Source organism: Mytilus californianus, unplaced genomic scaffold (assembly GCF_021869535.1).
Source record: "Mytilus californianus isolate M0D057914Y unplaced genomic scaffold, xbMytCali1.0.p SCAF_3, whole genome shotgun sequence".
Classification (NCBI taxonomy): Eukaryota; Metazoa; Mollusca; class Bivalvia; order Mytilida; family Mytilidae; genus Mytilus; species Mytilus californianus.
Window position 1 is genome coordinate 47302830 of NW_026262679.1, and position 21707 is coordinate 47324536.

A 21707-nucleotide genomic window follows, 5' to 3' on the forward strand; every position below is an offset into this window, starting at 1 on the left:
TATCATTGACCTACCACTAACAGTTCCCTTTAAACTGACCTAATCACAAACTAATACATGAAAACTAAGCAAAAGTTTCAAAGTCAATAGACCATGACTAAGGGGGCGGGGCCAAATAATCTCCATGGAAATGAGATATGCCAATCCTTATACAACTGCATACCAAATATCATTGACCTACCACTAGTGGTTCCCCATAAACTGACCTAATCACAAACTAATACATGTAAACTAAGCAAAGTTTCAAAGTCAATAGACCTTGACTGAGGGGGCGGGGCCAAATAATCTCCATGGTAATGAGATGTGCCAATGTTCTTCTTCTTCCATATACTGCCCACATTCAACTTTCTGAATATACTGGCAAATTTAATAAGTTAATAAAACTACATACCAAATACCGGGTATCATTGACCTACCACTAGTGGTTCACCATGAACTAGACCTAATCACAAACTAATACATTGTTGACGCCGCCGCAGCCAATGCCGGAAACAGCATACCTATGTCTCGCTTTTTGACTACGTCAAGGCGAGACAAAACTGAAGACTTAGCAACACAAATCCCACCAAAAACCAGGGATGATCTCAGGAGTTTCAGAAGGGTAACCAGATCCTGCTCTACATGCAAAACCTTTCACGTTACTCCTAGAAACAATATGTTAATAAGTTATACCATTGTAAACGATCTCATATTTTATCTTAAAATTCTATAAATACATCCAGATATATTATAACTGTTATGGTCTTCAGTTGTTTTATATGAAATACCTTGTATTCAGGGTACTCTACAGTGCAGGGTACTTTACAGTGCAGATCAAAGGAAAATATGTGGCAAAATTTTTAACAAACTTTTATAAACATACTCTTTCCAAATAATAAGCAGTATTCAAGACAAAAAAATAAAATAAAAATAAGAGTGAAAGGACCCAGGGCAAACAGTTAGGGATTTTCTGTTTTGAATTTTCCTCAGAGTTCTATATTTTTGTTATTTTACTTTTTTATAAGGGCGCACGGACCCAGGGCGAACAGGTCACTAATTTTGGGGCGAACGGAATTCGTGACTAGTGTCAAGCTATCCAGCAATTCTCATCCTGCAATTCTCTTTATAAAAATCTATCCTGCAATTCGTCATCCTGCAGTTGCGTTTGGAAAACTACTTGAGCGACAATTTTATTTTTCTTTAAAATCATAGTTTTTAATTTTTTTAATTCGAAAACAAGATTTATATAGAAAATGAAAGATTTGTATATCCCATTAACAAAATTCTAAATTTAGTTTGCAAATTTCTAACTCATATTTACGGTTTTGTAATTAGCATTTACAATAATATCATGATGACGATTCAAACAAAGTATTATCTGTTAATAAGTCCAGGATGTGATTCGTAAAAACCCATGTTTTACCCACATTTGCGATTTTAGAAACTCATATTAAACGACTGAAAATATAGAATTTTGATGTAAAATAAATTTTTTCATGGTATACCTACAACACAACTTCTATTTGAAACTGGGTCACCCACTTGTTCAAAACCATTGCCCCGGCAGTTCTGTATGGCTAGGGATAATAGATTCTGCTCTAATAAATAGCTTTTGGGTAGTAATACGACGAGGGGCCAAAGAATTTCTGGGGTAAGCATTCCTAGAGGACGAAAATTGCGTCCGAAACATGGAAATAAAGCCAAATTCGATAAAATACGCATTGGGGACACCCACTTTCCGACCCATTGTCTCGGTAGTTCTTTATGGCTAGGCATTATAGACGCTGCCCAAAGGAATAGCTATTGGATAGTACTACAACGTGAGGGTAAAGAATTTCTGGGGTAAGCATTCTTTAAAGGCCGAAAATTTCGTCCGTAACACGGAAAAAAAGTCATATTTGATAAAATATGCACTGGGGTCACCCACTTGTTCAAAACCATCGCCCTGGCAGTTCTGTATGGCTAGGGATTATAGATTCTGCTCTAATAAATAGCTTTTGGGTAGTACTACGACGAGGGGCCAAAGAATTTCTGGGGTAAGCATTCCTAGAGGATGAAAATTGCGTCCGAAACATGGAAATAAAGCCAAATTCGATAAAATACGCATTGGGGACACCCACTTTCCGACCCATTGTCTCGGTAGTTCTTTATGGCTAGGCATTATAGACGCTGCCCAAAGGAATAGCTATTGGATAGTACTACAACGTGAGGGTAAAGAATTTCTGGGGTAAGCATTCTTTAAGGCCGAAAATTTCGTCCGTAACACGGAAAAAAAGTCATATTTGATAAAATATGCACTGGGGTCACCCACTTGTTCAAAACCATTGCCCCGGCAGTTCTGTATGGCTAGGGATTATAGATTCTGCTCTAATAAATAGCTTTTGGGTAGTACTACGACGAGGGGCCAACGAATTTCTGGGGTAAGCATTCCTAGAGGACGAAAATTGCGTCCGAAACATGGAAATAAAGCCAAATTCGATAAAATACGCATTGGGGACACCCACTTTCCGACCCATTGTCTCGGTAGTTCTTTATGGCTAGGCATTATAGACGCTGCCCAAAGGAATAGCTATTGGATAGTACTACAACGTGAGGGTAAAGAATTTCTGGGGTAAGCATTCTTTAAAGGCCGAAAATTTCGTCCGTAACACGGAAAAAAAGTCATATTTGATAAAATATGCACTGGGGTCACCCACTTGTTCAAAACCATCGCCCTGGCAGTTCTGTATGGCTAGGGATTATAGATTCTGCTCTAATAAATAGCTTTTGGGTAGTACTACGACGAGGGGCCAAAGAATTTCTGGGGTAAGCATTCCTAGAGGATGAAAATTGCGTCCGAAACATGGAAATAAAGCCAAATTCGATAAAATACGCATTGGGGACACCCACTTTCCGACCCATTGTCTCGGTAGTTCTTTATGGCTAGGCATTATAGACGCTGCCCAAAGGAATAGCTATTGGATAGTACTACAACGTGAGGGTAAAGAATTTCTGGGGTAAGCATTCTTTAAGGCCGAAAATTTCGTCCGTAACACGGAAAAAAAGTCATATTTGATAAAATATGCACTGGGGTCACCCACTTGTTCAAAACCATTGCCCCGGCAGTTCTGTATGGCTAGGGATTATAGATTCTGCTCTAATAAATAGCTTTTGGGTAGTACTACGACGAGGGGCCAACGAATTTCTGGGGTAAGCATTCCTAGAGGACGAAAATTGCGTCCGAAACATGGAAATAAAGCCAAATTCGATAAAATACGCATTGGGGACACCCACTTTCCGACCCATTGTCTCGGTAGTTCTTTATGGCTAGGCATTATAGACGCTGCCCAAAGGAATAGCTATTGGATAGTACTACAACGTGAGGGTAAAGAATTTCTGGGGTAAGCATTCTTTAAAGGCCGAAAATTTCGTCCGTAACACGGAAAAAAAGTCATATTTGATAAAATATGCACTGGGGTCACCCACTTGTTCAAAACCATCGCCCTGGCAGTTCTGTATGGCTAGGGATTATAGATTCTGCTCTAATAAATAGCTTTTGGGTAGTACTACGACGAGGGGCCAAAGAATTTCTGGGGTAAGCATTCCTAGAGGATGAAAATTGCGTCCGAAACATGGAAATAAAGCCAAATTCGATAAAATACGCATTGGGGACACCCACTTTCCGACCCATTGTCTCGGTAGTTCTTTATGGCTAGGCATTATAGACGCTGCCCAAAGGAATAGCTATTGGATAGTACTACAACGTGAGGGTAAAGAATTTCTGGGGTAAGCATTCTTTAAGGCCGAAAATTTCGTCCGTAACACGGAAAAAAAGTCATATTTGATAAAATATGCACTGGGGTCACCCACTTGTTCAAAACCATTGCCCCGGCAGTTCTGTATGGCTAGGGATTATAGATTCTGCTCTAATAAATAGCTTTTGGGTAGTACTACGACGAGGGGCCAACGAATTTCTGGGGTAAGCATTCCTAGAGGACGAAAATTGCGTCCGAAACATGGAAATAAAGCCAAATTCGATAAAATACGCATTGGGGACACCCACTTTCCGACCCATTGTCTCGGTAGTTCTTTATGGCTAGGCATTATAGACGCTGCCCAAAGGAATAGCTATTGGATAGTACTACAACGTGAGGGTAAAGAATTTCTGGGGTAAGCATTCTTTAAAGGCCGAAAATTTCGTCCGTAACACGGAAAAAAAGTCATATTTGATAAAATATGCACTGGGGTCACCCACTTGTTCAAAACCATCGCCCTGGCAGTTCTGTATGGCTAGGGATTATAGATTCTGCTCTAATAAATAGCTTTTGGGTAGTAAAGTTAACCAGGAAAACTGAACATTGACCAATCAACCATGAAAATGAGGTGAAGGTCAGATGATACCTGCCCGACATACATATACACCTTACAACCATTCCATACACCAAATAAAGTTGAAATATTGCTTAAAGTTTAAGAAAAACAGACCAAAACACAAAAACTTAACATAAGCAATGAACCATGAAAATGAGGTCAAGGTCAATTAAAACCTGCCAGACTGACATGTGCATCCTAAAATATTTCCATACACCAAATGTAGTTGACCTTTTGCATACAATATCAGAAAAACAGACCAGATCACAAAAACTTAACATTGAGCAATGAACCGTGAAAATGAGGTCAAGGTCAAATAAAACCTGCCAGACTGACATGTACATCGTAAAATATTTCCATACACCAAATATAGTTGACCTATTGCATACAGTATTAGAAAACCAGACCAAAACACAAAAACTAAACTATGACCACTGAACTGTGAAAATGAGGTTCAAGGTCAAATAAAACCTGCCAGACTGACATGTACATCATAAAATATTTCCATACACCAAATATAGTTGACCTATTGCATACAGTATTAGAAAAACAGACCAAAACACACAAACTAAACTATGACCACTGAACCATGAAAATGAGGTCAAGGTCAGATGACACCTACCAGTTGGACATGTACACCTTACAATCATTACATACACCAAATATAGTAGACCTATTGCTTATAGTATCTGAGATATGGACTCAACCACAAAAACTTAACCTTGTTCACTGATCCATGAAATGAGGTCGAGGTCAAGTGAAAACTGTCTGACAGGCATGGGGACCTCGCAAGGTACGCACATACCAAATATAGTTATCCTATTACTCATAATAAGAGAGAAATTAACATTACAAAAAATCTGAACTTTTTTTTCAAGTAGTCACTGAACCATGATAATGAGGTCAAGGACAATGGACATATGACAGAAGGAAACTTCATATCATAAGGCATCTATAAACAAAGTATGAAGCATCCAGGTCTTCTACCTTCTGAAATATTTAGCTTTTAAAAAGTTAGTTAACGCTGCCAGATCACTATCCCTATGTCGAGCTTTCTGTGACAAAAGTCACAGGCTCAACAAAAAGCATGAGTTTCAGTATCTTAATACATTAAAGGACAAGACTTATACTTTATTAGACAAGTTTTAATTTATACTGTTATCTTGGTTCAATGTTTAATGAAAATGCTGCAAAACTAAAATTTCTCTTTAGGACGAATGCCATTATCTGTAAATTACTGCAAATTAATGGAGACCAAGACAATTTTGGACCCTTTGGACCTTAATATGGACTAATTTGAAAACAGGGCCCAAAATTAAAAATCTGAATGCACAATTAGATTCAGCATATCATAGAACCACAAGAATTCAGTTTTTGATGAAATCAACCAAAATCTAATTTTGGACCTCAATGTAGACCTAGTAATACATGGTAAAAATCTCAAACAATTCAAGACTTTAAATCAATCCTCATTGAAATGGGTTAAAAGATTTGTATTTATTTTCAATTGAAGATTTCTTGCTGTTGTGCAATACTTTGCTGTTGCACAATACTTAGTAAATCTGTTTACAAACTAAATATAATAATTTACACACCCTGTTAGGTGTGTATCTTCTGCCATATCAGTATTTGTTGTTTCTTTATATAGATCAGAAATAATTTACATTAGAACCAGCTTAGCCAGTATTAGAAAAGTCTTGTTTTTTACCCCTATTTGGCCTCTAGTTTCTTAACGATTACAGCCACAACCCACAAAATCGATCCCAACCTACTGTGTGTGGTATGGAACCTTGTGGTACAATTTCATATAGATCCATTGCCTAATACATTAGTATTTATCCGGAAACCAGAAAAACCTTGTTCCTCCCCCCCCTTTTTTTTCCTGATCGGTTTGAGCCATAACCTCCAAAGTCAAACCTTGTGTTTTAATTTCATAGAGATCCATAGACTAATACTTAAGTAATTGTCCATTAACCAGAAAAACCTTGTTTCCCCCCCTCCCCCCCTTTTTATGCCCCTAATTCCTGAATTGTTTGGGCCATAACCCCCAAAGTCAATCCCAACCTTCCCTTTGTGGTATGGAACATTGTGGTACAATTTCATGGTGATCCATTCAATTATACTAAAGTTATTGTCTGGAAACCAAGACGACAATGACATGATAGCAGTATACGAACGCAAATTTTTTGCTGTCGTATAAAAACAAATATGACAGACATGAACCAACGACAACAACTGAATTACCATACAGGCTCCTGACTTGTGATAGGCACATAGAGAATGTGGCGTGGTTAAACTCTCAACCCTCTCTCTAACCTGGCAGTGTTATGTTGCAGCACAACATAAGAACAAACTGTAAAATAAGCTGCAAATAGCTTAACTATATGCATTTTTGTATGTGGATCAACTTCCAAGCAAAGTTATGTGGTCACTGTGACATACAAGTAATAGGAGCATCTAAAATAAAACATGTGTAGATATGCATTTTTAGGAAAAGGGCAGTTTTTATGTTGTTTTTTAATAGTGTATAAAGGATCATATGTATAGAGATGTTTCAGGGAGAGTTCATCATCAGGAATGAAGTTGGTCACTATAACCTAGATTCCATGCTTCATTGACATTGAAAATTTTATTTTAACAACTATTGATACCAATAAGTACAAGGATTTTTATGCCCAAACCGTAGCGGAGGGGGCATTAAGTTTTACCCTTGTCTGTCTGTACGTCCGTATGTACATTTCAAAATTGGTTTCCTTTCTCTAACTTTAGTTTGCCTCAACCAAATGTTATGAAACTTATACACAATGCTTATTACCACAAAACACAGATCAAGTTTGAATGTTGGTGGCATCACTTTTACCGTTCTAGAGTCATGCCCTTTACTAATGGAAAAATTGCTGAATTTTTCGTTTCCGTTTTCTAACTTTAGTTTGCCTCAACCAAATGTTATGAAACTTATACACAATGCTTATTACCACTAAACACAAATCAAGTTTGAATTTTGGTTGTGTCACTTATACCGTTCTAGAGTTATGCCCTTTACAAATGGAAAAATTGCTGAAATATTTGTTTCTGTTCTCTTAACTTTAGTTTGCCTTAACCAAATATTATGAAACTTATGCACAATGCTAATTACCACAAAACACAAATCAAGTTCGAAGTTTGGTGGCGTCACTTTTACCGTTCTAGAGTTATGGCCCTTTACAAATGGAAAAATTGCTGAAATATTCGTTTCTGTTCTCTCAACTTTAGTTTGCCTTAAGCAAATGTAATGAAACTTATAAACAATGCTTATTACCACAAAACTCAGATCAAGTACAAATTTGGGTAGCGTCACTTTTACAGTTCTTGAGTTATGTTCCTTTATAACATTATATGCAAGCGGGGGCATCATCTGTGTCCCATGGACACAATTCCCATTTATTTAACTTTTGTAAGGAGGTATCTTGGAAAGTAGGTCAGCATCTAGGCTACAGATGGTAATCTTATCTAGATTATATTCCTTTATGCACATTCTCAGGAAGTGTTCTATAAATGGGTCAAGTTTCTTCCATATTGATTCAGACTATAGGGAGGAGTTACTCTAACAAGATGGATGGATAGAGGTCGATTCCTAATATCTCAGAAAAAACTTTTGTTTGCAGGGTGTTTAAGGATGATTGCTACTCTGTTTTAAAATAAAAAGCTTTTTTTTTAAAAAGGCTGTAATACATTGATAGTATATAAGTAAAGGAACTTAATAAACAGAAAAAAATGAATGGTCCGTGTCCTTGTTTTTGACATACAATGTATAATCAATTGAAAATTTGGCGGGAAATGATTCTCTCTTGAGTTTTCATACGTTTAACTTTCTTTTTCTTTCAAAAACTATGACAAAATAACAAGAATTTTATACGATTTTTAAACTGTATGTTATAAAATAAAGAAAAGGGGTTAGCGGGCAAAATTTTTATTGGCTCTACATGGATCAAACTAGAGGATTCCGAATATCTGACAAAAAGTCAGAAGCAAGAGTAGCGAACATCCTTTAATGCATGTGTAAAACTAGTAAATCAATAAGCCCCTTTTCCAAAACAAGTATGGCCATAACTCCAAATGTCAATACAAACCTTTCTCTCATGTTTATTAACATCAAGCTTAACGGACTTGTGAACTAAAAAAAAATTAAAATCTGTGTCCGCAGATGGACAAAGACAATCCCAATACAACTGTTCCATAATTAGACCTCATTTTTTTTTGTAGTCCAATAGTCCAACTAGCTATAGGGAAGAAATAAAAAGTAAAATTCCATTCTATTTTTAATGTATGACATTTTCAGTGGAAAAGTATATCATTTTTACATCATTATAGAACACTTCTGATATATCATCAGAGGTTTTTTATGTTGTTTTAGAACAGTGATTTAAAAAAAAAATAACAAAAATAAGACACTAACCAAGAATATTGAGACAATTCCAATGCAGTAATATTCAGTGTGAATGTCAACTTTATATAAAAATTTCCTCTTGGAGATATTGCAATATTGTTTATAGTAAACAGATTTATGAAGACAGTATAGTCAGAGACTACATTAACACTTCAATTAAAACACAAAATATTTAATTGCATCTCAGGATAACCCAACTGATTTTAATATTACCGTTCATCTACTTTTCCAAACTTTTCTGTCATCATTCTATGTATCGACAGCTTTCACCTCTCATACATCAAATTTATGTGTAAACAACACATGAACACATCATACTAAACTGTCACTCACTATATTATTTTTGAACATTCAGCCACACATTCTGTTTAAAATTCATTAGTCTTGATAAAATTCTGGTTGAAAAGTAAATCATAAATGTACCATATGTGCAACTTCATTTCAAAATTTTTGCAACTTATCTAAATAAAATCTTCTTTAATTTGGTTAAATTTCAAACTTTCCCCAAGTAGTTTAACCTTTAATTTAGTAATTAAATGCATCTAATTATGTTTTATACAAATATTCATAACAGTTATCCTTGCTTTATCACAACAAGCAAAGGTTTCACTACATCAATCTGTGCTCTTTCATAACAGGCATACACAAAAAAATTAAATAAAACTATTTCAACATAAATCAGCATGGCAGTGTATAACAATTTTAACTTAAAAAAATGTCATTACATTTTCACAAATTTTCACTTTATACATTAAAAGTTTTTTTTCCAAAGCTGTGATGTCTAGATTAGGAAGACATTGCTTTAGTAAAAGCATTATTTCTTCAAAAGATATGTTTTGGTACTGTTAACAATAGAATTGCAAAATAAAATTTTATATTCTTAATATCAAACTAAACTGCTCATAAAAAAAAAAACCTGTTTCATGCTTTTCTGAAGAAAAATAAAATTGAGAATTGAAATGGGGAATGTGTCAAAGAGAGAACAACCCGACCAAAGAGCAGAAAACAGATGAAGGCCACCAAAAATGTTTGTATGAAAAATTAAAATTCCTTTTCAAGCATAATCATTAATAATTAATGAATATGTAAAGGGAAAAGTGTAACAAATTTACAAAATGAGTTCATTTCTTATTTGATTTATTCTCATTTTTAAAATCAAAATAATAAATAATTTAAATTATAAAATGGTTTTATAAATATTCATGAATGTGAATTCCAATACAAAACATGATGTGGTGATATGAACCAATGTTTATTTCTACTGAGTCATCCGAATATCAGTAACTCATATTCCCATTGAAGGGATATTATTCTTAATTACACAAATACTGAACTTCCATGTCAAATATCTTTATAAATTGTATATTGTACCCAAGAAAGATAGTCTGTTGTTTATAGTCACTTATGACAATACTCCAAGAAAGACTTTGCCAGTTATTTTATATATTTTATAAATTGGGACATATATATGTATATGTGTATCATACCCATTATTTCTAACCACTTTTGTTTATATAAAAGTCCATCTACTCCATGTTCTTTATTGTTCTAATAACATTATGAATTTGTTATGCCTAATTAATACATTTTACAGTTGATGCCCACTGAAATAAGTGTATTGCATATTAAGAAAATTTTAAAGTACATACACCCAGAGAAAGAACTAAAATAGATAGCTTTGAGTAACTTCCAATATGACCAATTTTTAGCCTCAACAATTCCAAAAATACTAGTTCATTTTATACAAGATATTCAGAAAACTAAAAAGGCAAAAATGTAACAAAACTTGACTCAACAACAGCCTTTTTATGCAAAAATGGATAAAACAATATTTCAATGGAACTAACTGGGGTGTCTCTAATAAGGTCCATTGATGAGATTATCTACAATGATCTGTGGTTGTTATACAAAACAGTACTGACCATAACTTGTTTCTTACAATGAAACAAAATTGAATAAAGTGAATTTATGAACTTTGTTTTACATGCATACGATTCCTTGAACATTCCTTCATCAATGCCATTTTCAGTACACTTTTTTGGCATGTGTATTACGATTCAAACCATTGAGGTGATGAACTCCAGAAAACAATTTTAGTCCAGGTTTGCAATCAATCATCCTTACATGGCTACCTTCTTCCGTCAATCGAGAAATGGAAATACTAATACCATAGTCCAGCATAATTTCCCCAGAGCCCAGCTGGTAATGGTCCTCCAGCTGTAAACAGTCTAGTTCCTGTGTGGTCATATTGATGTGTATATATAGCATTTGGATAAAGGTGTTCCATAAAAAACTCTCGATAGTTTTCATCATGCAGCTGAAAAAACAAATTAACAATCATTTGTACATCATCATTTCATTAAGAAAAATTTAACTTTTTATTTATTTCCTGATACAAATTACAAATAGTAATGCTTATTTTGTAGTAATTTTTACATGTCAGATGTTTACTAACAATCAAATTATGGATTATGGAGTATGAACAATTGATAGTTGTGGCCTAGTGAAACTTCAAACATTACAGTAACTTTCATGGTGGTCTTACTTTATTGATGGAAGAAACTTAAGTGCCATGGAAAAACCTGCTACATGTTTTCATGACTGTTCAAAGTCAGGAACCACATCAGTGGCTGTTTTTTATTTTGTGCTTAATTTTTTCCAAATCTTCTTTTAGACGTAGGGTGAACTTGACATGTTGAATAGACATTTGTCCATTGAAGGTTGTATGTTAAACCCTAGACAAATGCTAAATGTTCTTTTGGTTTATGTGTTGTTGGGTTGATGTCTCATTGATGTATACCCCTCATCTCCTCTTATTAATATTGTATCAAGTACAGCAAATCCCTTCAACAAAATTTGTAAGTACTGTAGGCTTTTCCACAGCTGACAGCAGACCTGGACTCATATTATAGGGATATAAGCTTGTTTGATTTGCTTAAGATATGCTGTTTCTTGTATACCTACTAGACAAGATATGCTTATAAACCTCTGTTATAAAAGAGTTTAATGTGGATGAACCAATCAATGAACAACTGATATTTAAGCCATCAGGAGGTAATTATCAAGCTGTATAGTAAAGCATTTAAAATTTTCCCATAGATGTTAACAAAAAGTTAGTGTGCAATATTCAATGATTTTGCCCTAGAGCTATTAATTATTGATGTCAAATTGACCAAAATATAATTAAGTTTTTCAAGCTTTGCTATTCAATAAAAGGTTATTGCATGAACATATTATCTTTTGTAGAATATATATTGCACATATAAGCTCATGTAATATAAAATCTACTCTGGACAATATTCATGCAATAACTGTATAGATATTACTGTGGATTCATTACTATTTGTGGGAAACCAATTTTCGTTGATTTAGTGGGTATATGCATATGTGAACCACGAATTTAAATGTTCAATGAAGAAGGAATTCTTTTTTGGCTTGTATGCAGGCTTTTGCAAAACCACAAAATCAAATATCCATGAAAATTGGTAACTATGAAAATAAATTAATCCACAGTACAGCATCAAGTTCCATATTTGAGACCGACCAATTAAGTCAAATTATAAAGGGGTAACCATGATTGTTTCTATTCTACAGTTATCTGGGATGTAATTGCAATTTAACCCTTAATTTTAATATATTACCCATGATGACCATTTTATTGAAAATTCTAAGACAAACAAAACTGTGTCCTACAATTTATGAGATCATTTTGCATGATTTTTCCTTACTAGTTCCAAAAAAACATGGTATTGGTAGCTGACTTGAGAAACAAATCCTTTTTCACCTGACTTTAAACTTTGCACAGTAATGTTGTGAACTTTATGAAAAGGAAAGAAATGGACTTGACCTTGTTTCATGTTTTCTAAACTTTCAGATATCCTCTCTATATAGCCTTTTTCTATTTAATATACCTACCAACCAGCCTTTGGCAACCTTAAGTGAACACACATCCCCACATTCAGTTTCTATGTATTTTCCACCTTTAACATCAAAGAACAACACATGTCCAACACCTGTTCCAATTGTTAGTATGTCTCCTTTAAAACTCAGTGACCGCACACCTATCAACAAATAAAGGTGTAAATGAAATACAATACACATATGACAATGTAAATGAAAAAGACATTAGTATTAGGGAAGGTGGTTTCCATGATTAAATTTTCCAATTGTCAGTTTTCACTTACCAAAGTCTTAGTATTTTTTTTAGTGGGAAAGATGAGGGGTTGGGGGTTATAAATGTGTTTTGAACCCAAATTAAGTTAAGTTGTATAACATAGTAATTGATATGATATTGTGTAAATATGTCTTCCTCCGTATTTATTTTAATATATAATTAAAAATAAAAACTGTGTAAGTATCTGCAACAACGCAATTCTGAAATCATCAATAATATTGTTATTTTTAAACAGACTGAATGGAATGAACAAACTGGTCCTTTCGAAGGCATTTCATTTCATAACAAGTTTTAATAGATTTATCGTTTTAGAATAATAAACAACTGGTCAACTTTAGAAACAAGCAGAAACACGGTACTTACCACCACCTCTGTATTTAGATATCACAGTTGTTAAAGTATTAGGTGACCTTGGGTCTACCAAATTGATATGAGATTGAGATCCCACTGCATACATCGTCTTATCTATAGAAACAGCCATACATACATTCTCTCTAGAGTGGAATAATTTTCTACTGCTGACCTATGAATAAAAAATATACATTTTATGCAATTCATTCAACATAACAATATATATGAAATTTTTTCTAGGGTTAAGAGAATTGTAAGCATCTTTTACATGTGCATTGATAAACTCGATTTTATCAAAACTTCAGTTATTGTCTTATCAACAAGGAATGTCGTAAAGTTTATAACTTACTTTAGTTTTAGAGTACTTTGGTTTCATTTAATAGCATAAAATAGAAATGGAAAAGATTAAAAATCATAAAATGACAAAAACACATATCAAAAACATTTTTACAAGGTAAAATTTTAACTCCTTCACACATTATGAAGCTTAAGGTCTATTCCCTAAGCTAAAGGAATCGTGACTCACAAATCATATCTTTAGATTAAAATAAAAAGAAAGTAAATAGATTTACTATCAGTACTACTTGAATAATTAATATCCCGGTTAATGGCAAAAAAAGAGAAGCTACAAATAGCTATATCATATATAATCTTAATCTGTTGTTCCATCTTTTCTTAAATTTTCTCTATTATCAGCTACAATTAAATACAGTACTTACAGGCGAAAATGATTCTACATCCCATATATGGAAATACGCATTTAATGACAATACACCTAATTCCTGCAAATAGAAATATAAAGATGGATAGATGGTGGTTTAATGTCCAATGACAACTGAAATGCATATCCAGGCAGAGAAATTGATAATGTGGAATGACTATAAACCCTGCTTTTTTACTAGAGTGACCGATGGATTAATGGATTTTTAACGTATGAGGTAACAGTCGGCAGGAAGACATGTCACCCTACCAGAACACATTGTTCTGCCTCCTGGTGACCAATCTTTGCTCTTACTCCTAATTGCCACACACTTAGAGGAGAAACAGCAAATACCAATTTTCAAATTTTTGGTTGAATCCATGACCTGCCACACTTGATGTGTGCCCACTTTCACAAGATCAATGAGGCAGTTAGGTGTAATGTTTAAATTGACAACCTTTCATTAATTCACTTTTACCACCAGTTCATACATAATCTTAAAGAATAATGATAATTTGCAGATTCTTCAAACTCTCACATTAAAGCAAAAATTCTCAGAACAGCAACAAAATATCTTCAGGCTATAATATATTTGTTGAGATAAAAATCAGCTTTATGGAATTTATAAAGAGAACATATTTTTATTTTATATGAGCTGATATTTTAACATTAGTAGACGTTTAACTGTATTCAAATCCTTATTGAAATTTTAATAAACCTATTATTTTGCCTTGATCATTATCCATAAATGTGTGCTAATACATATCACATGTATCATGAGATAAATTATTTAATGTGTTACAGATATAAGATTCAAGTAATCCAAGTTACCAGTCAAGGGTCTAACTCAAACAAGTTATTACAGAAAATAACAGGTGTACTGTTATTGTGGGAATTCTGACAGAGTTATGTCCTCCTGCCATGAATTGTGTTGACATAACACATGTCCGTTATTGTACAAAGAAGCAATTTCTGTAATAACGCCTTTCAGTTATCATAGACATTTTCATCAGGTGAAACCCATATCGGGTCAGATCCTTTCAAATTTACTGCTGTTTGTTTTGTTGTTAAGATCTCGTGTCATTTCAACATGTTTACATTATTATTCGCGCCATTTTCGGTGAAACAAGGTGAGCACAGTGATTACCAGTTTGTTGTATTTTGATGATAACTTTGTCTTCAATATTTTTTTTTAACGGAATTGATTTAATATTTTCATGTATTTGGGATTGTTTTAGCAATTCGTCAATGATACCTTACGATTAAATGGTTATTAATCCTTCAATTTCAGTTTTAAAATCTACTGCGCATTTAGGATAAGTCACTGTGCAGAGATAAATAAATGGAGAATGTGTCCATGCTCCCGCTTGCATATCACGTTAAAAAGGGGCATTACTCTAGACAATAAAAGTGACGCCACCCAATTTCAAACTTTAATCTGTGTTTTGTGGTAATAAGCATTGTGTATTAGTTTCATAACATTTGGTTGAGGCAAACTAAAGTTAGAGAACTGAAACGAAAAATTCAGCAATTTTTCCATTTATAAAGGGGCATAACTCAAGAACAGTAAAAGTAACACCACCAAATTGTGAACTTGATCTGTGTTTTGTGGTTGTGATTGTGTACAAGTTTCATAACATTTGGTTGAGGCAAACTAAAGTTAGAGAACAGAAACTAATTTTGGGACATACGTACGGAAGTGCAGAGGGACATACGGACAAGGGTAACACTTAATGCTCCCCTCTGCCGTGGCGGGGGCATAAAAAGTAAACTCTATATTACCAAGTTTAACAGTGGAGATAATTTCTCACCTTTCTATTATAATCAAAACACAATGCCCTGACTTTCTGAGCTTTATCACATAGTTTAACCACTTCTGGTTTCTTAATAGTATATTCTGGGAACTGTAAACTTGTGCTTTCTGTAGATTCATTTTTTTCTAAATTATCTACTTTCCACAAAGCTAACTGACTGTCTCTTGAACCTGCAACAAAAATTTAAATGTTATAGGCAAACACCAAACAGCAAATGGAACAACATAAGTCTATTTCATCATAAATAAAGTACTTATGAAAGAAACACCTCCAAACTTAGCAACATAACTTTTACTTTCTATGATATTGTGATTTGGCATAAATACCTCTGACAAAAAATGTGTAATCATGGGAACTAATTCACGAGTCCAGTGAAAACTTGTTGATTGTGAAAGTTAGTTGTCAAAAATAAAGGGTTGAGGGGATTAAGCTTTTGTGTATGCTATATGCGGGTAGTCAGTGATCATAATTAAAGGTACATATAAGTGGGGGAAAATGAATAAAAACAAATGATGCAAGATTTATCTGCTTGACAATTGATCGATTATGATTTTGAGACAGACACTTGCCACCAAAAGCCTGGGACAGAAATTTCCATGTTAACTATATGACATATGGATGGAGAGCTGATGTCCCCAGGCACCAGTAAGTTACAAAAAGGCTGTCAGATGTCAAGCCAATCTTGGGACTAGATCAAAATGATTTACCTTATTAAATGGAAGAAGAATTTGTTACTTGTACCCTATTTCATAAATTTTGCTGGAGAAAAAAAATATTTCAACAATTCCATAATAGCAGGTGCACAACTTCAACATATGTGCAATCTTCCTGTGAAGTTTCATGGATCTGGGTTAAAAACTGTAGCACACAAATCAAGTACCAACTTGTCCCCCCCCTGCCAGACATCACCATACAAAAAGCTGGTTTTGTACCTCATCCAACCCTGACACAATTGTCATATCCGAATATATAAACCTTTGGTCACTTTTGGAAATTATTTCACATTTCATGTCTCATTGGTAATCATATCACATCTCATGTGGTCTCATTGGCAATCATATCACATCTCTTGTTGTCTCATTTGCAATCATATCACATCTCTTCTTGTCTCATTTGCAATCATATCACTTCTCATGTTGTCTCATCAGTAATCATATTACATCTCATGTTGTCTCATCGGTAATCATTTAAAATCTCATGTTGTCTCATTTGTAATCATATCACATCTCTTGTCTCATTGGTAATTCATATCACATCTCATGTTGTCTCATTAGCAATCATATCACATCTCATATTGTCTCATTAGCAATCATATCACATCTCATGTCTCAATGGCAATCATATCACATCTCAAGTTGTCTTATTGGCAATCATATTATGTTTCCTTATTTTCATAATTATTGAAAACTAAAAATTTTAATGAAAACAATTGTTGTGCTGAGATTCTCACCTGTCAAGACATACTCATCATCTACCCATTCTATATCAAATATCCAGTCTGAATGTGAACACTGAAAAAGAATATTAAAATTTCGTCTGATAAGAAATAAGAATTTATGATAATCTTTAGCAGAATTTCACCAGCATTCTGTACATATATTCAGCTACTTAAAAAATTATTCAAACAACAGTTTAAAAATGATTTTTTTAGATTTTCAATTTACTCCTTGATAGAAAGTCTTCTTAGTTCATCTACTTATCCCTAGCTAGCCTGTCAACACTGAGGTTGTGAGTTTGAATCCAGTGCGTGACAGTTGCGTTTGACTCCAATCTTGATAGTCTAGTATTGTCAGTTTTTCCTACAAAAAGTCAGTGGTTTTTTCCAGGCACTCCGGCATCCTTCACCAATAAAAACTGGTCGCAAAAAAATAGCCAATAGTGCTAACAGTGGCATTAAACATCAATCAACCTTAGATTGGTTACAGGCTTGACATTTTTTTGTGCAGTAATTTAAAAATTTTAACCATCATAAATATCAATATATACATGTATTGCCTTGTTTTAGACAGCCAAACTCTTACCTCACCAACCATAACAGGGTCAAAAGTGGGAAGCATGTATATTGCCAAATCATTTGTATTCTCTCCACCTGTTGCCAGGAGGGATTCTGATGGGTTAAGAGCTATAGCGTGTATACCACATGGACAATCAGCTGGTGTACTCTCATCACTGCTTTTTAAAGATGGAATCTGAATATTTCGTCCTGTATAAACATCCATTACCATCAACTGGAAAAAAAAGTTTATTTTATATTCTTTCAAATAGTATGTACAATGTTTATGATCTTTACAGAAAAGTCTGAGATTTATCAGAATCAAACAAGTTGTGAAATATTACTCACTAATGACACCCAGCTGTAAGTATTCTGTAAACAGAAAGATGATGTTTGATGGATGTAAAAGCAAACCAAAAGGTAAGGCATGCTCACATGAAGGTTGATTCCAAATTTCAGAAAGCCTTGATTTGTATTTCCTTAGAAAAATGCAATAAATTATCATTTTGCCATTATGATGATCATTGATCAAGAATATACAAGTATTCAGGTTACAGGAAGTTGATGAGCAATGAATCTCAAAATCCATCACACAATAAAGTTTGCTAACATGAAGCTTGATACCAAATTGTGGGAAACTCTGATTGGTAGTGTTGAGATAAGTGTTATTAAAATTTTATGGAACAGATGTATACTAGTATACCACAGTAAAACAGAAAGACAACTAAAAATAAGATCAATCAACTCTGATGTCTTTAGGTCTTTTGCTTTCAGATGACACTTAAAACAGAATGACACATGCACAGAAAAACTACACAGGAAAATTAGGTCTCTTGCTTTCAGATGACACTAAAAAAAGAATGACACATGAATAGAAAAACTACACAGGAAAAATACATACCTTGTTGCATTTTGTTCCAAAAACAACTTGCTTATCATCTAGCCATTTAGATGCAAATACTTTATTGTTACTTCCCAGATCATATTCTTTTTCTTTCATTAATCCTGGGGCCTGGTGTGAAACATAGTCATTGACAATTTTTTGAGCATTTGTACATGTTCCTGAATATTGTCTTTTAAATAGATGATGAAAAATTTCCTTGCTTGGATGATAATTATACTGTTGTCCATCTGAGCAGCAAGTACTACACTTCCTACGTGTCCCACCTGAATAAAAGATAAGAAATTTATGTTAGATCTGCCATTTAATTGATTTTATTTATTTCAAGTGAATATATGCAAATACACTTGGTATGTTAATATTTATATTCAGTAGTACGATTTTTGTGGAATGTATATGATGAAAATGCTATTTTACAAGTCACGAATGTTCAACGGATTCTCTTATTAAACCTGATCCTCTTTTCTCAGTCATTTTACATGGTGTGTATTTGTAGCAAACAGTTATGAAAGGTGTACAAAATCAGAAAAATGAGTGCAACTTCAATGATTCAATTTGGTGACACAATAAAAAATATATATCAAGTGGTTTTATCAGGGGTTCAAATTAACATTTAGTACTGGAAGGTCCATGACCTTTGACACTCCAAACTGAAAGGTCCACACCTAAATCCTAGGTTCTACTTTTACATGAAATATTTCATAACTCAGTAACTAAGATACAAAATTAATGTGCTTTTGGTGTTAGGTTATACTGAGCTTGTTTCATCATATTTAAAGAACTGCATGTAATGTTTTGTTAAGTTTACAAATATATTGCCAGGCAACCATATACATAAAGCACTACACTGTCAATGTCACTGTGGTATAACATGTATAATAATAAATGTGTTGTCTTGTATATTATGAATTCCAATAATCTTTTTTTTGTATTGTGGAGGGTGTCACTGTGGGTGGGTGTGTTGTCTCAATCATTGACAATTATACCATAATCTCAGGGCTCACACTACTTCAGATTCGTAGGGAGATTCCGAGAAGTGACTTCTGTTTTTGAAACTGATACATGTGATAGGGAGAAGTGGTGAGATTTGAAAGAGGAGTATTCAAAGTTGCTCGCGGCGCTACAATGTTTGGTTTTAACTATAATATAAAGGGCTATATATGTATCTTTTTTTATATTGTTGTTAAATTTATACCTGAGTATACAATTAAAGTAACAGTTCCAATTCAAAGCTGTTTAAGTTTATCATATCTAGTTGCACATTGATTATATTAGTTGTCTTGTCAGAAACTACCACCTAAATATCTAGCACTGATAAAAAAAGAACTTTAGTTTTCAAAGCATTAAGCTATTTTCTACATAATAAATCAAATTTAAAAAGAAAAACTTAGCAGGTGCATAATTTTAGATTGTAATCACAATGAGCATTATGAGGGTGATGAGAAAAAAAATATGTTAACATGTTTTGTTTTGAATTTTGCAGCAAAATATGGGATCCGGTTTGTTTTGAATTTTGCAGCAAAATATGGGATCCCACATTTTTGTACCAGACATTTGGACCGATGAGTTGCCAATATTTATCAACCTGGCAGCATAATTAAGAGTAGTAGCAGTATATATATCTATCATTAAATAAATGCAAATTGAAATATATCTTTATTTTATTTATCTTCATTGCATCCTACTGAAGAAGGCTTCTTTTAAAATATGTCAGTAACTTAAATCAGGCCTTTTCCTGGCCCTTTTCGGAATTATGTCCTCTTGGTTGGTGGGGTGTCTATGGTGACAGTCTACCTCTATCTTTCCTAGGTGACCAGCCTCAGCCTGAAATTTTTTCAAAGGTCTTCCTTCGCTTCAGGATGCAGGTTGTCCTTTCCTCTGCTTATATTTTTCCTTACACTTTTTCTGCACGTCTTGGTCCATTCAGAATCTGTGACACTTGACCGAAGAATTTGCAACACTTGAACTACATGTATGGACGTCCTACAACAATCGTTTTTCTTTTGTCTCATCAATCATTTTCTCTTGTGATGTCAAAGTTTTCTGGGAACGTCTGTGATTTGTAGTAAAGGCAGACCAATACTATTTGAAGTAATGATACGGCAAAGTCGGATGTAATTGTATGTTTTTTTGTATTAACTGTGAAAATACATGATTGGTACCAGCGGAATCTCTCAATCTCAGGATCTAGGGCAGTGCTTTAACCTATTCAGCCAAAAAAAATTTTTCCTAACTCAAACAGTTAGACTACCAATATATCTCTTGTTATAAATACAACACTCTCTCCCCCCCCTTTTTTTTCGCACTGCGAACCATCCATCAGAGCAGCTTACAGGTCCTTTTTGAGTCTTTCACTTGGAAACCCTCTGACCAGTTCCTTGATCTAATGACCTGATCAGACCTCAACTGCCAGGCATCACACTCACTTGTATATACCAGTAGTAGATGCTCACAGCACCAATAATGGCAATATTGACTTTTTGTAAATACATTGATGGTACCAGCAGGATTCGAACTCTGAATCATGGGATCCAAAGGCAGTGCTTTAACCGATTAAGCCAAAAAAGATCTTCCCTAACTCAACCAGTTAAGACAATCTTTATATTTCAAGTTATACAACAGTTGCACATAATGCTTTGTTTCAATTGTTTTGTATACCTTTTTTATTCTATAAAAAGTTCACCAGAGCTAATGTTAATAGGTTTTATACTATGCTAAATTCAAATAAAGTTATCTATATCTATGTATAATTCATAGAAACAGAACACTACAAATGAATAATTTTTGTTAGCTGCTTGTTTAAACTTGAGACGGTAAGAACAGCTGTATGTTTTCTTAAAAACTTGGTTCATTTACTTTTCATCCTGGACATGTTCTCAATGCTGACTTTCTGCTACATATCAGTATTTTCCAATCTCATAAATGTCAAACTGAGGGCTCAAAATGTTATTTTTTTGTATCTGTTTGGTTTATTTCTACATTCTCAACGGAAATGCGACTGACGGAAGTCAAATTAAAT

The 21707-nt window shown here is 33.9% G+C and overlaps 1 protein-coding gene across 1 annotated transcript; it reads right to left on the minus strand.

The window, feature by feature from the left end:
• Positions 1 to 8614: 8614 nt before the first annotated feature.
• LOC127734708 (DDB1- and CUL4-associated factor 12-like) lies at positions 8615 to 21700 on the minus strand. The gene is made up of 9 exons (XM_052244718.1): positions 21545 to 21700; positions 18689 to 18954; positions 17816 to 18022; positions 17245 to 17305; positions 15792 to 15964; positions 14000 to 14062; positions 13293 to 13452; positions 12671 to 12816; positions 8615 to 11072 (listed from the first exon to the last, which is right to left on the minus strand). The coding sequence occupies exons 1-9, from the start codon at positions 21558 to 21560 to the stop codon at positions 10917 to 10919; spliced, it is 1248 nt and encodes a 415-aa protein (XP_052100678.1). The 5' UTR covers positions 21561 to 21700; the 3' UTR covers positions 8615 to 10916.
• Positions 21701 to 21707: the final 7 nt, after the last annotated feature.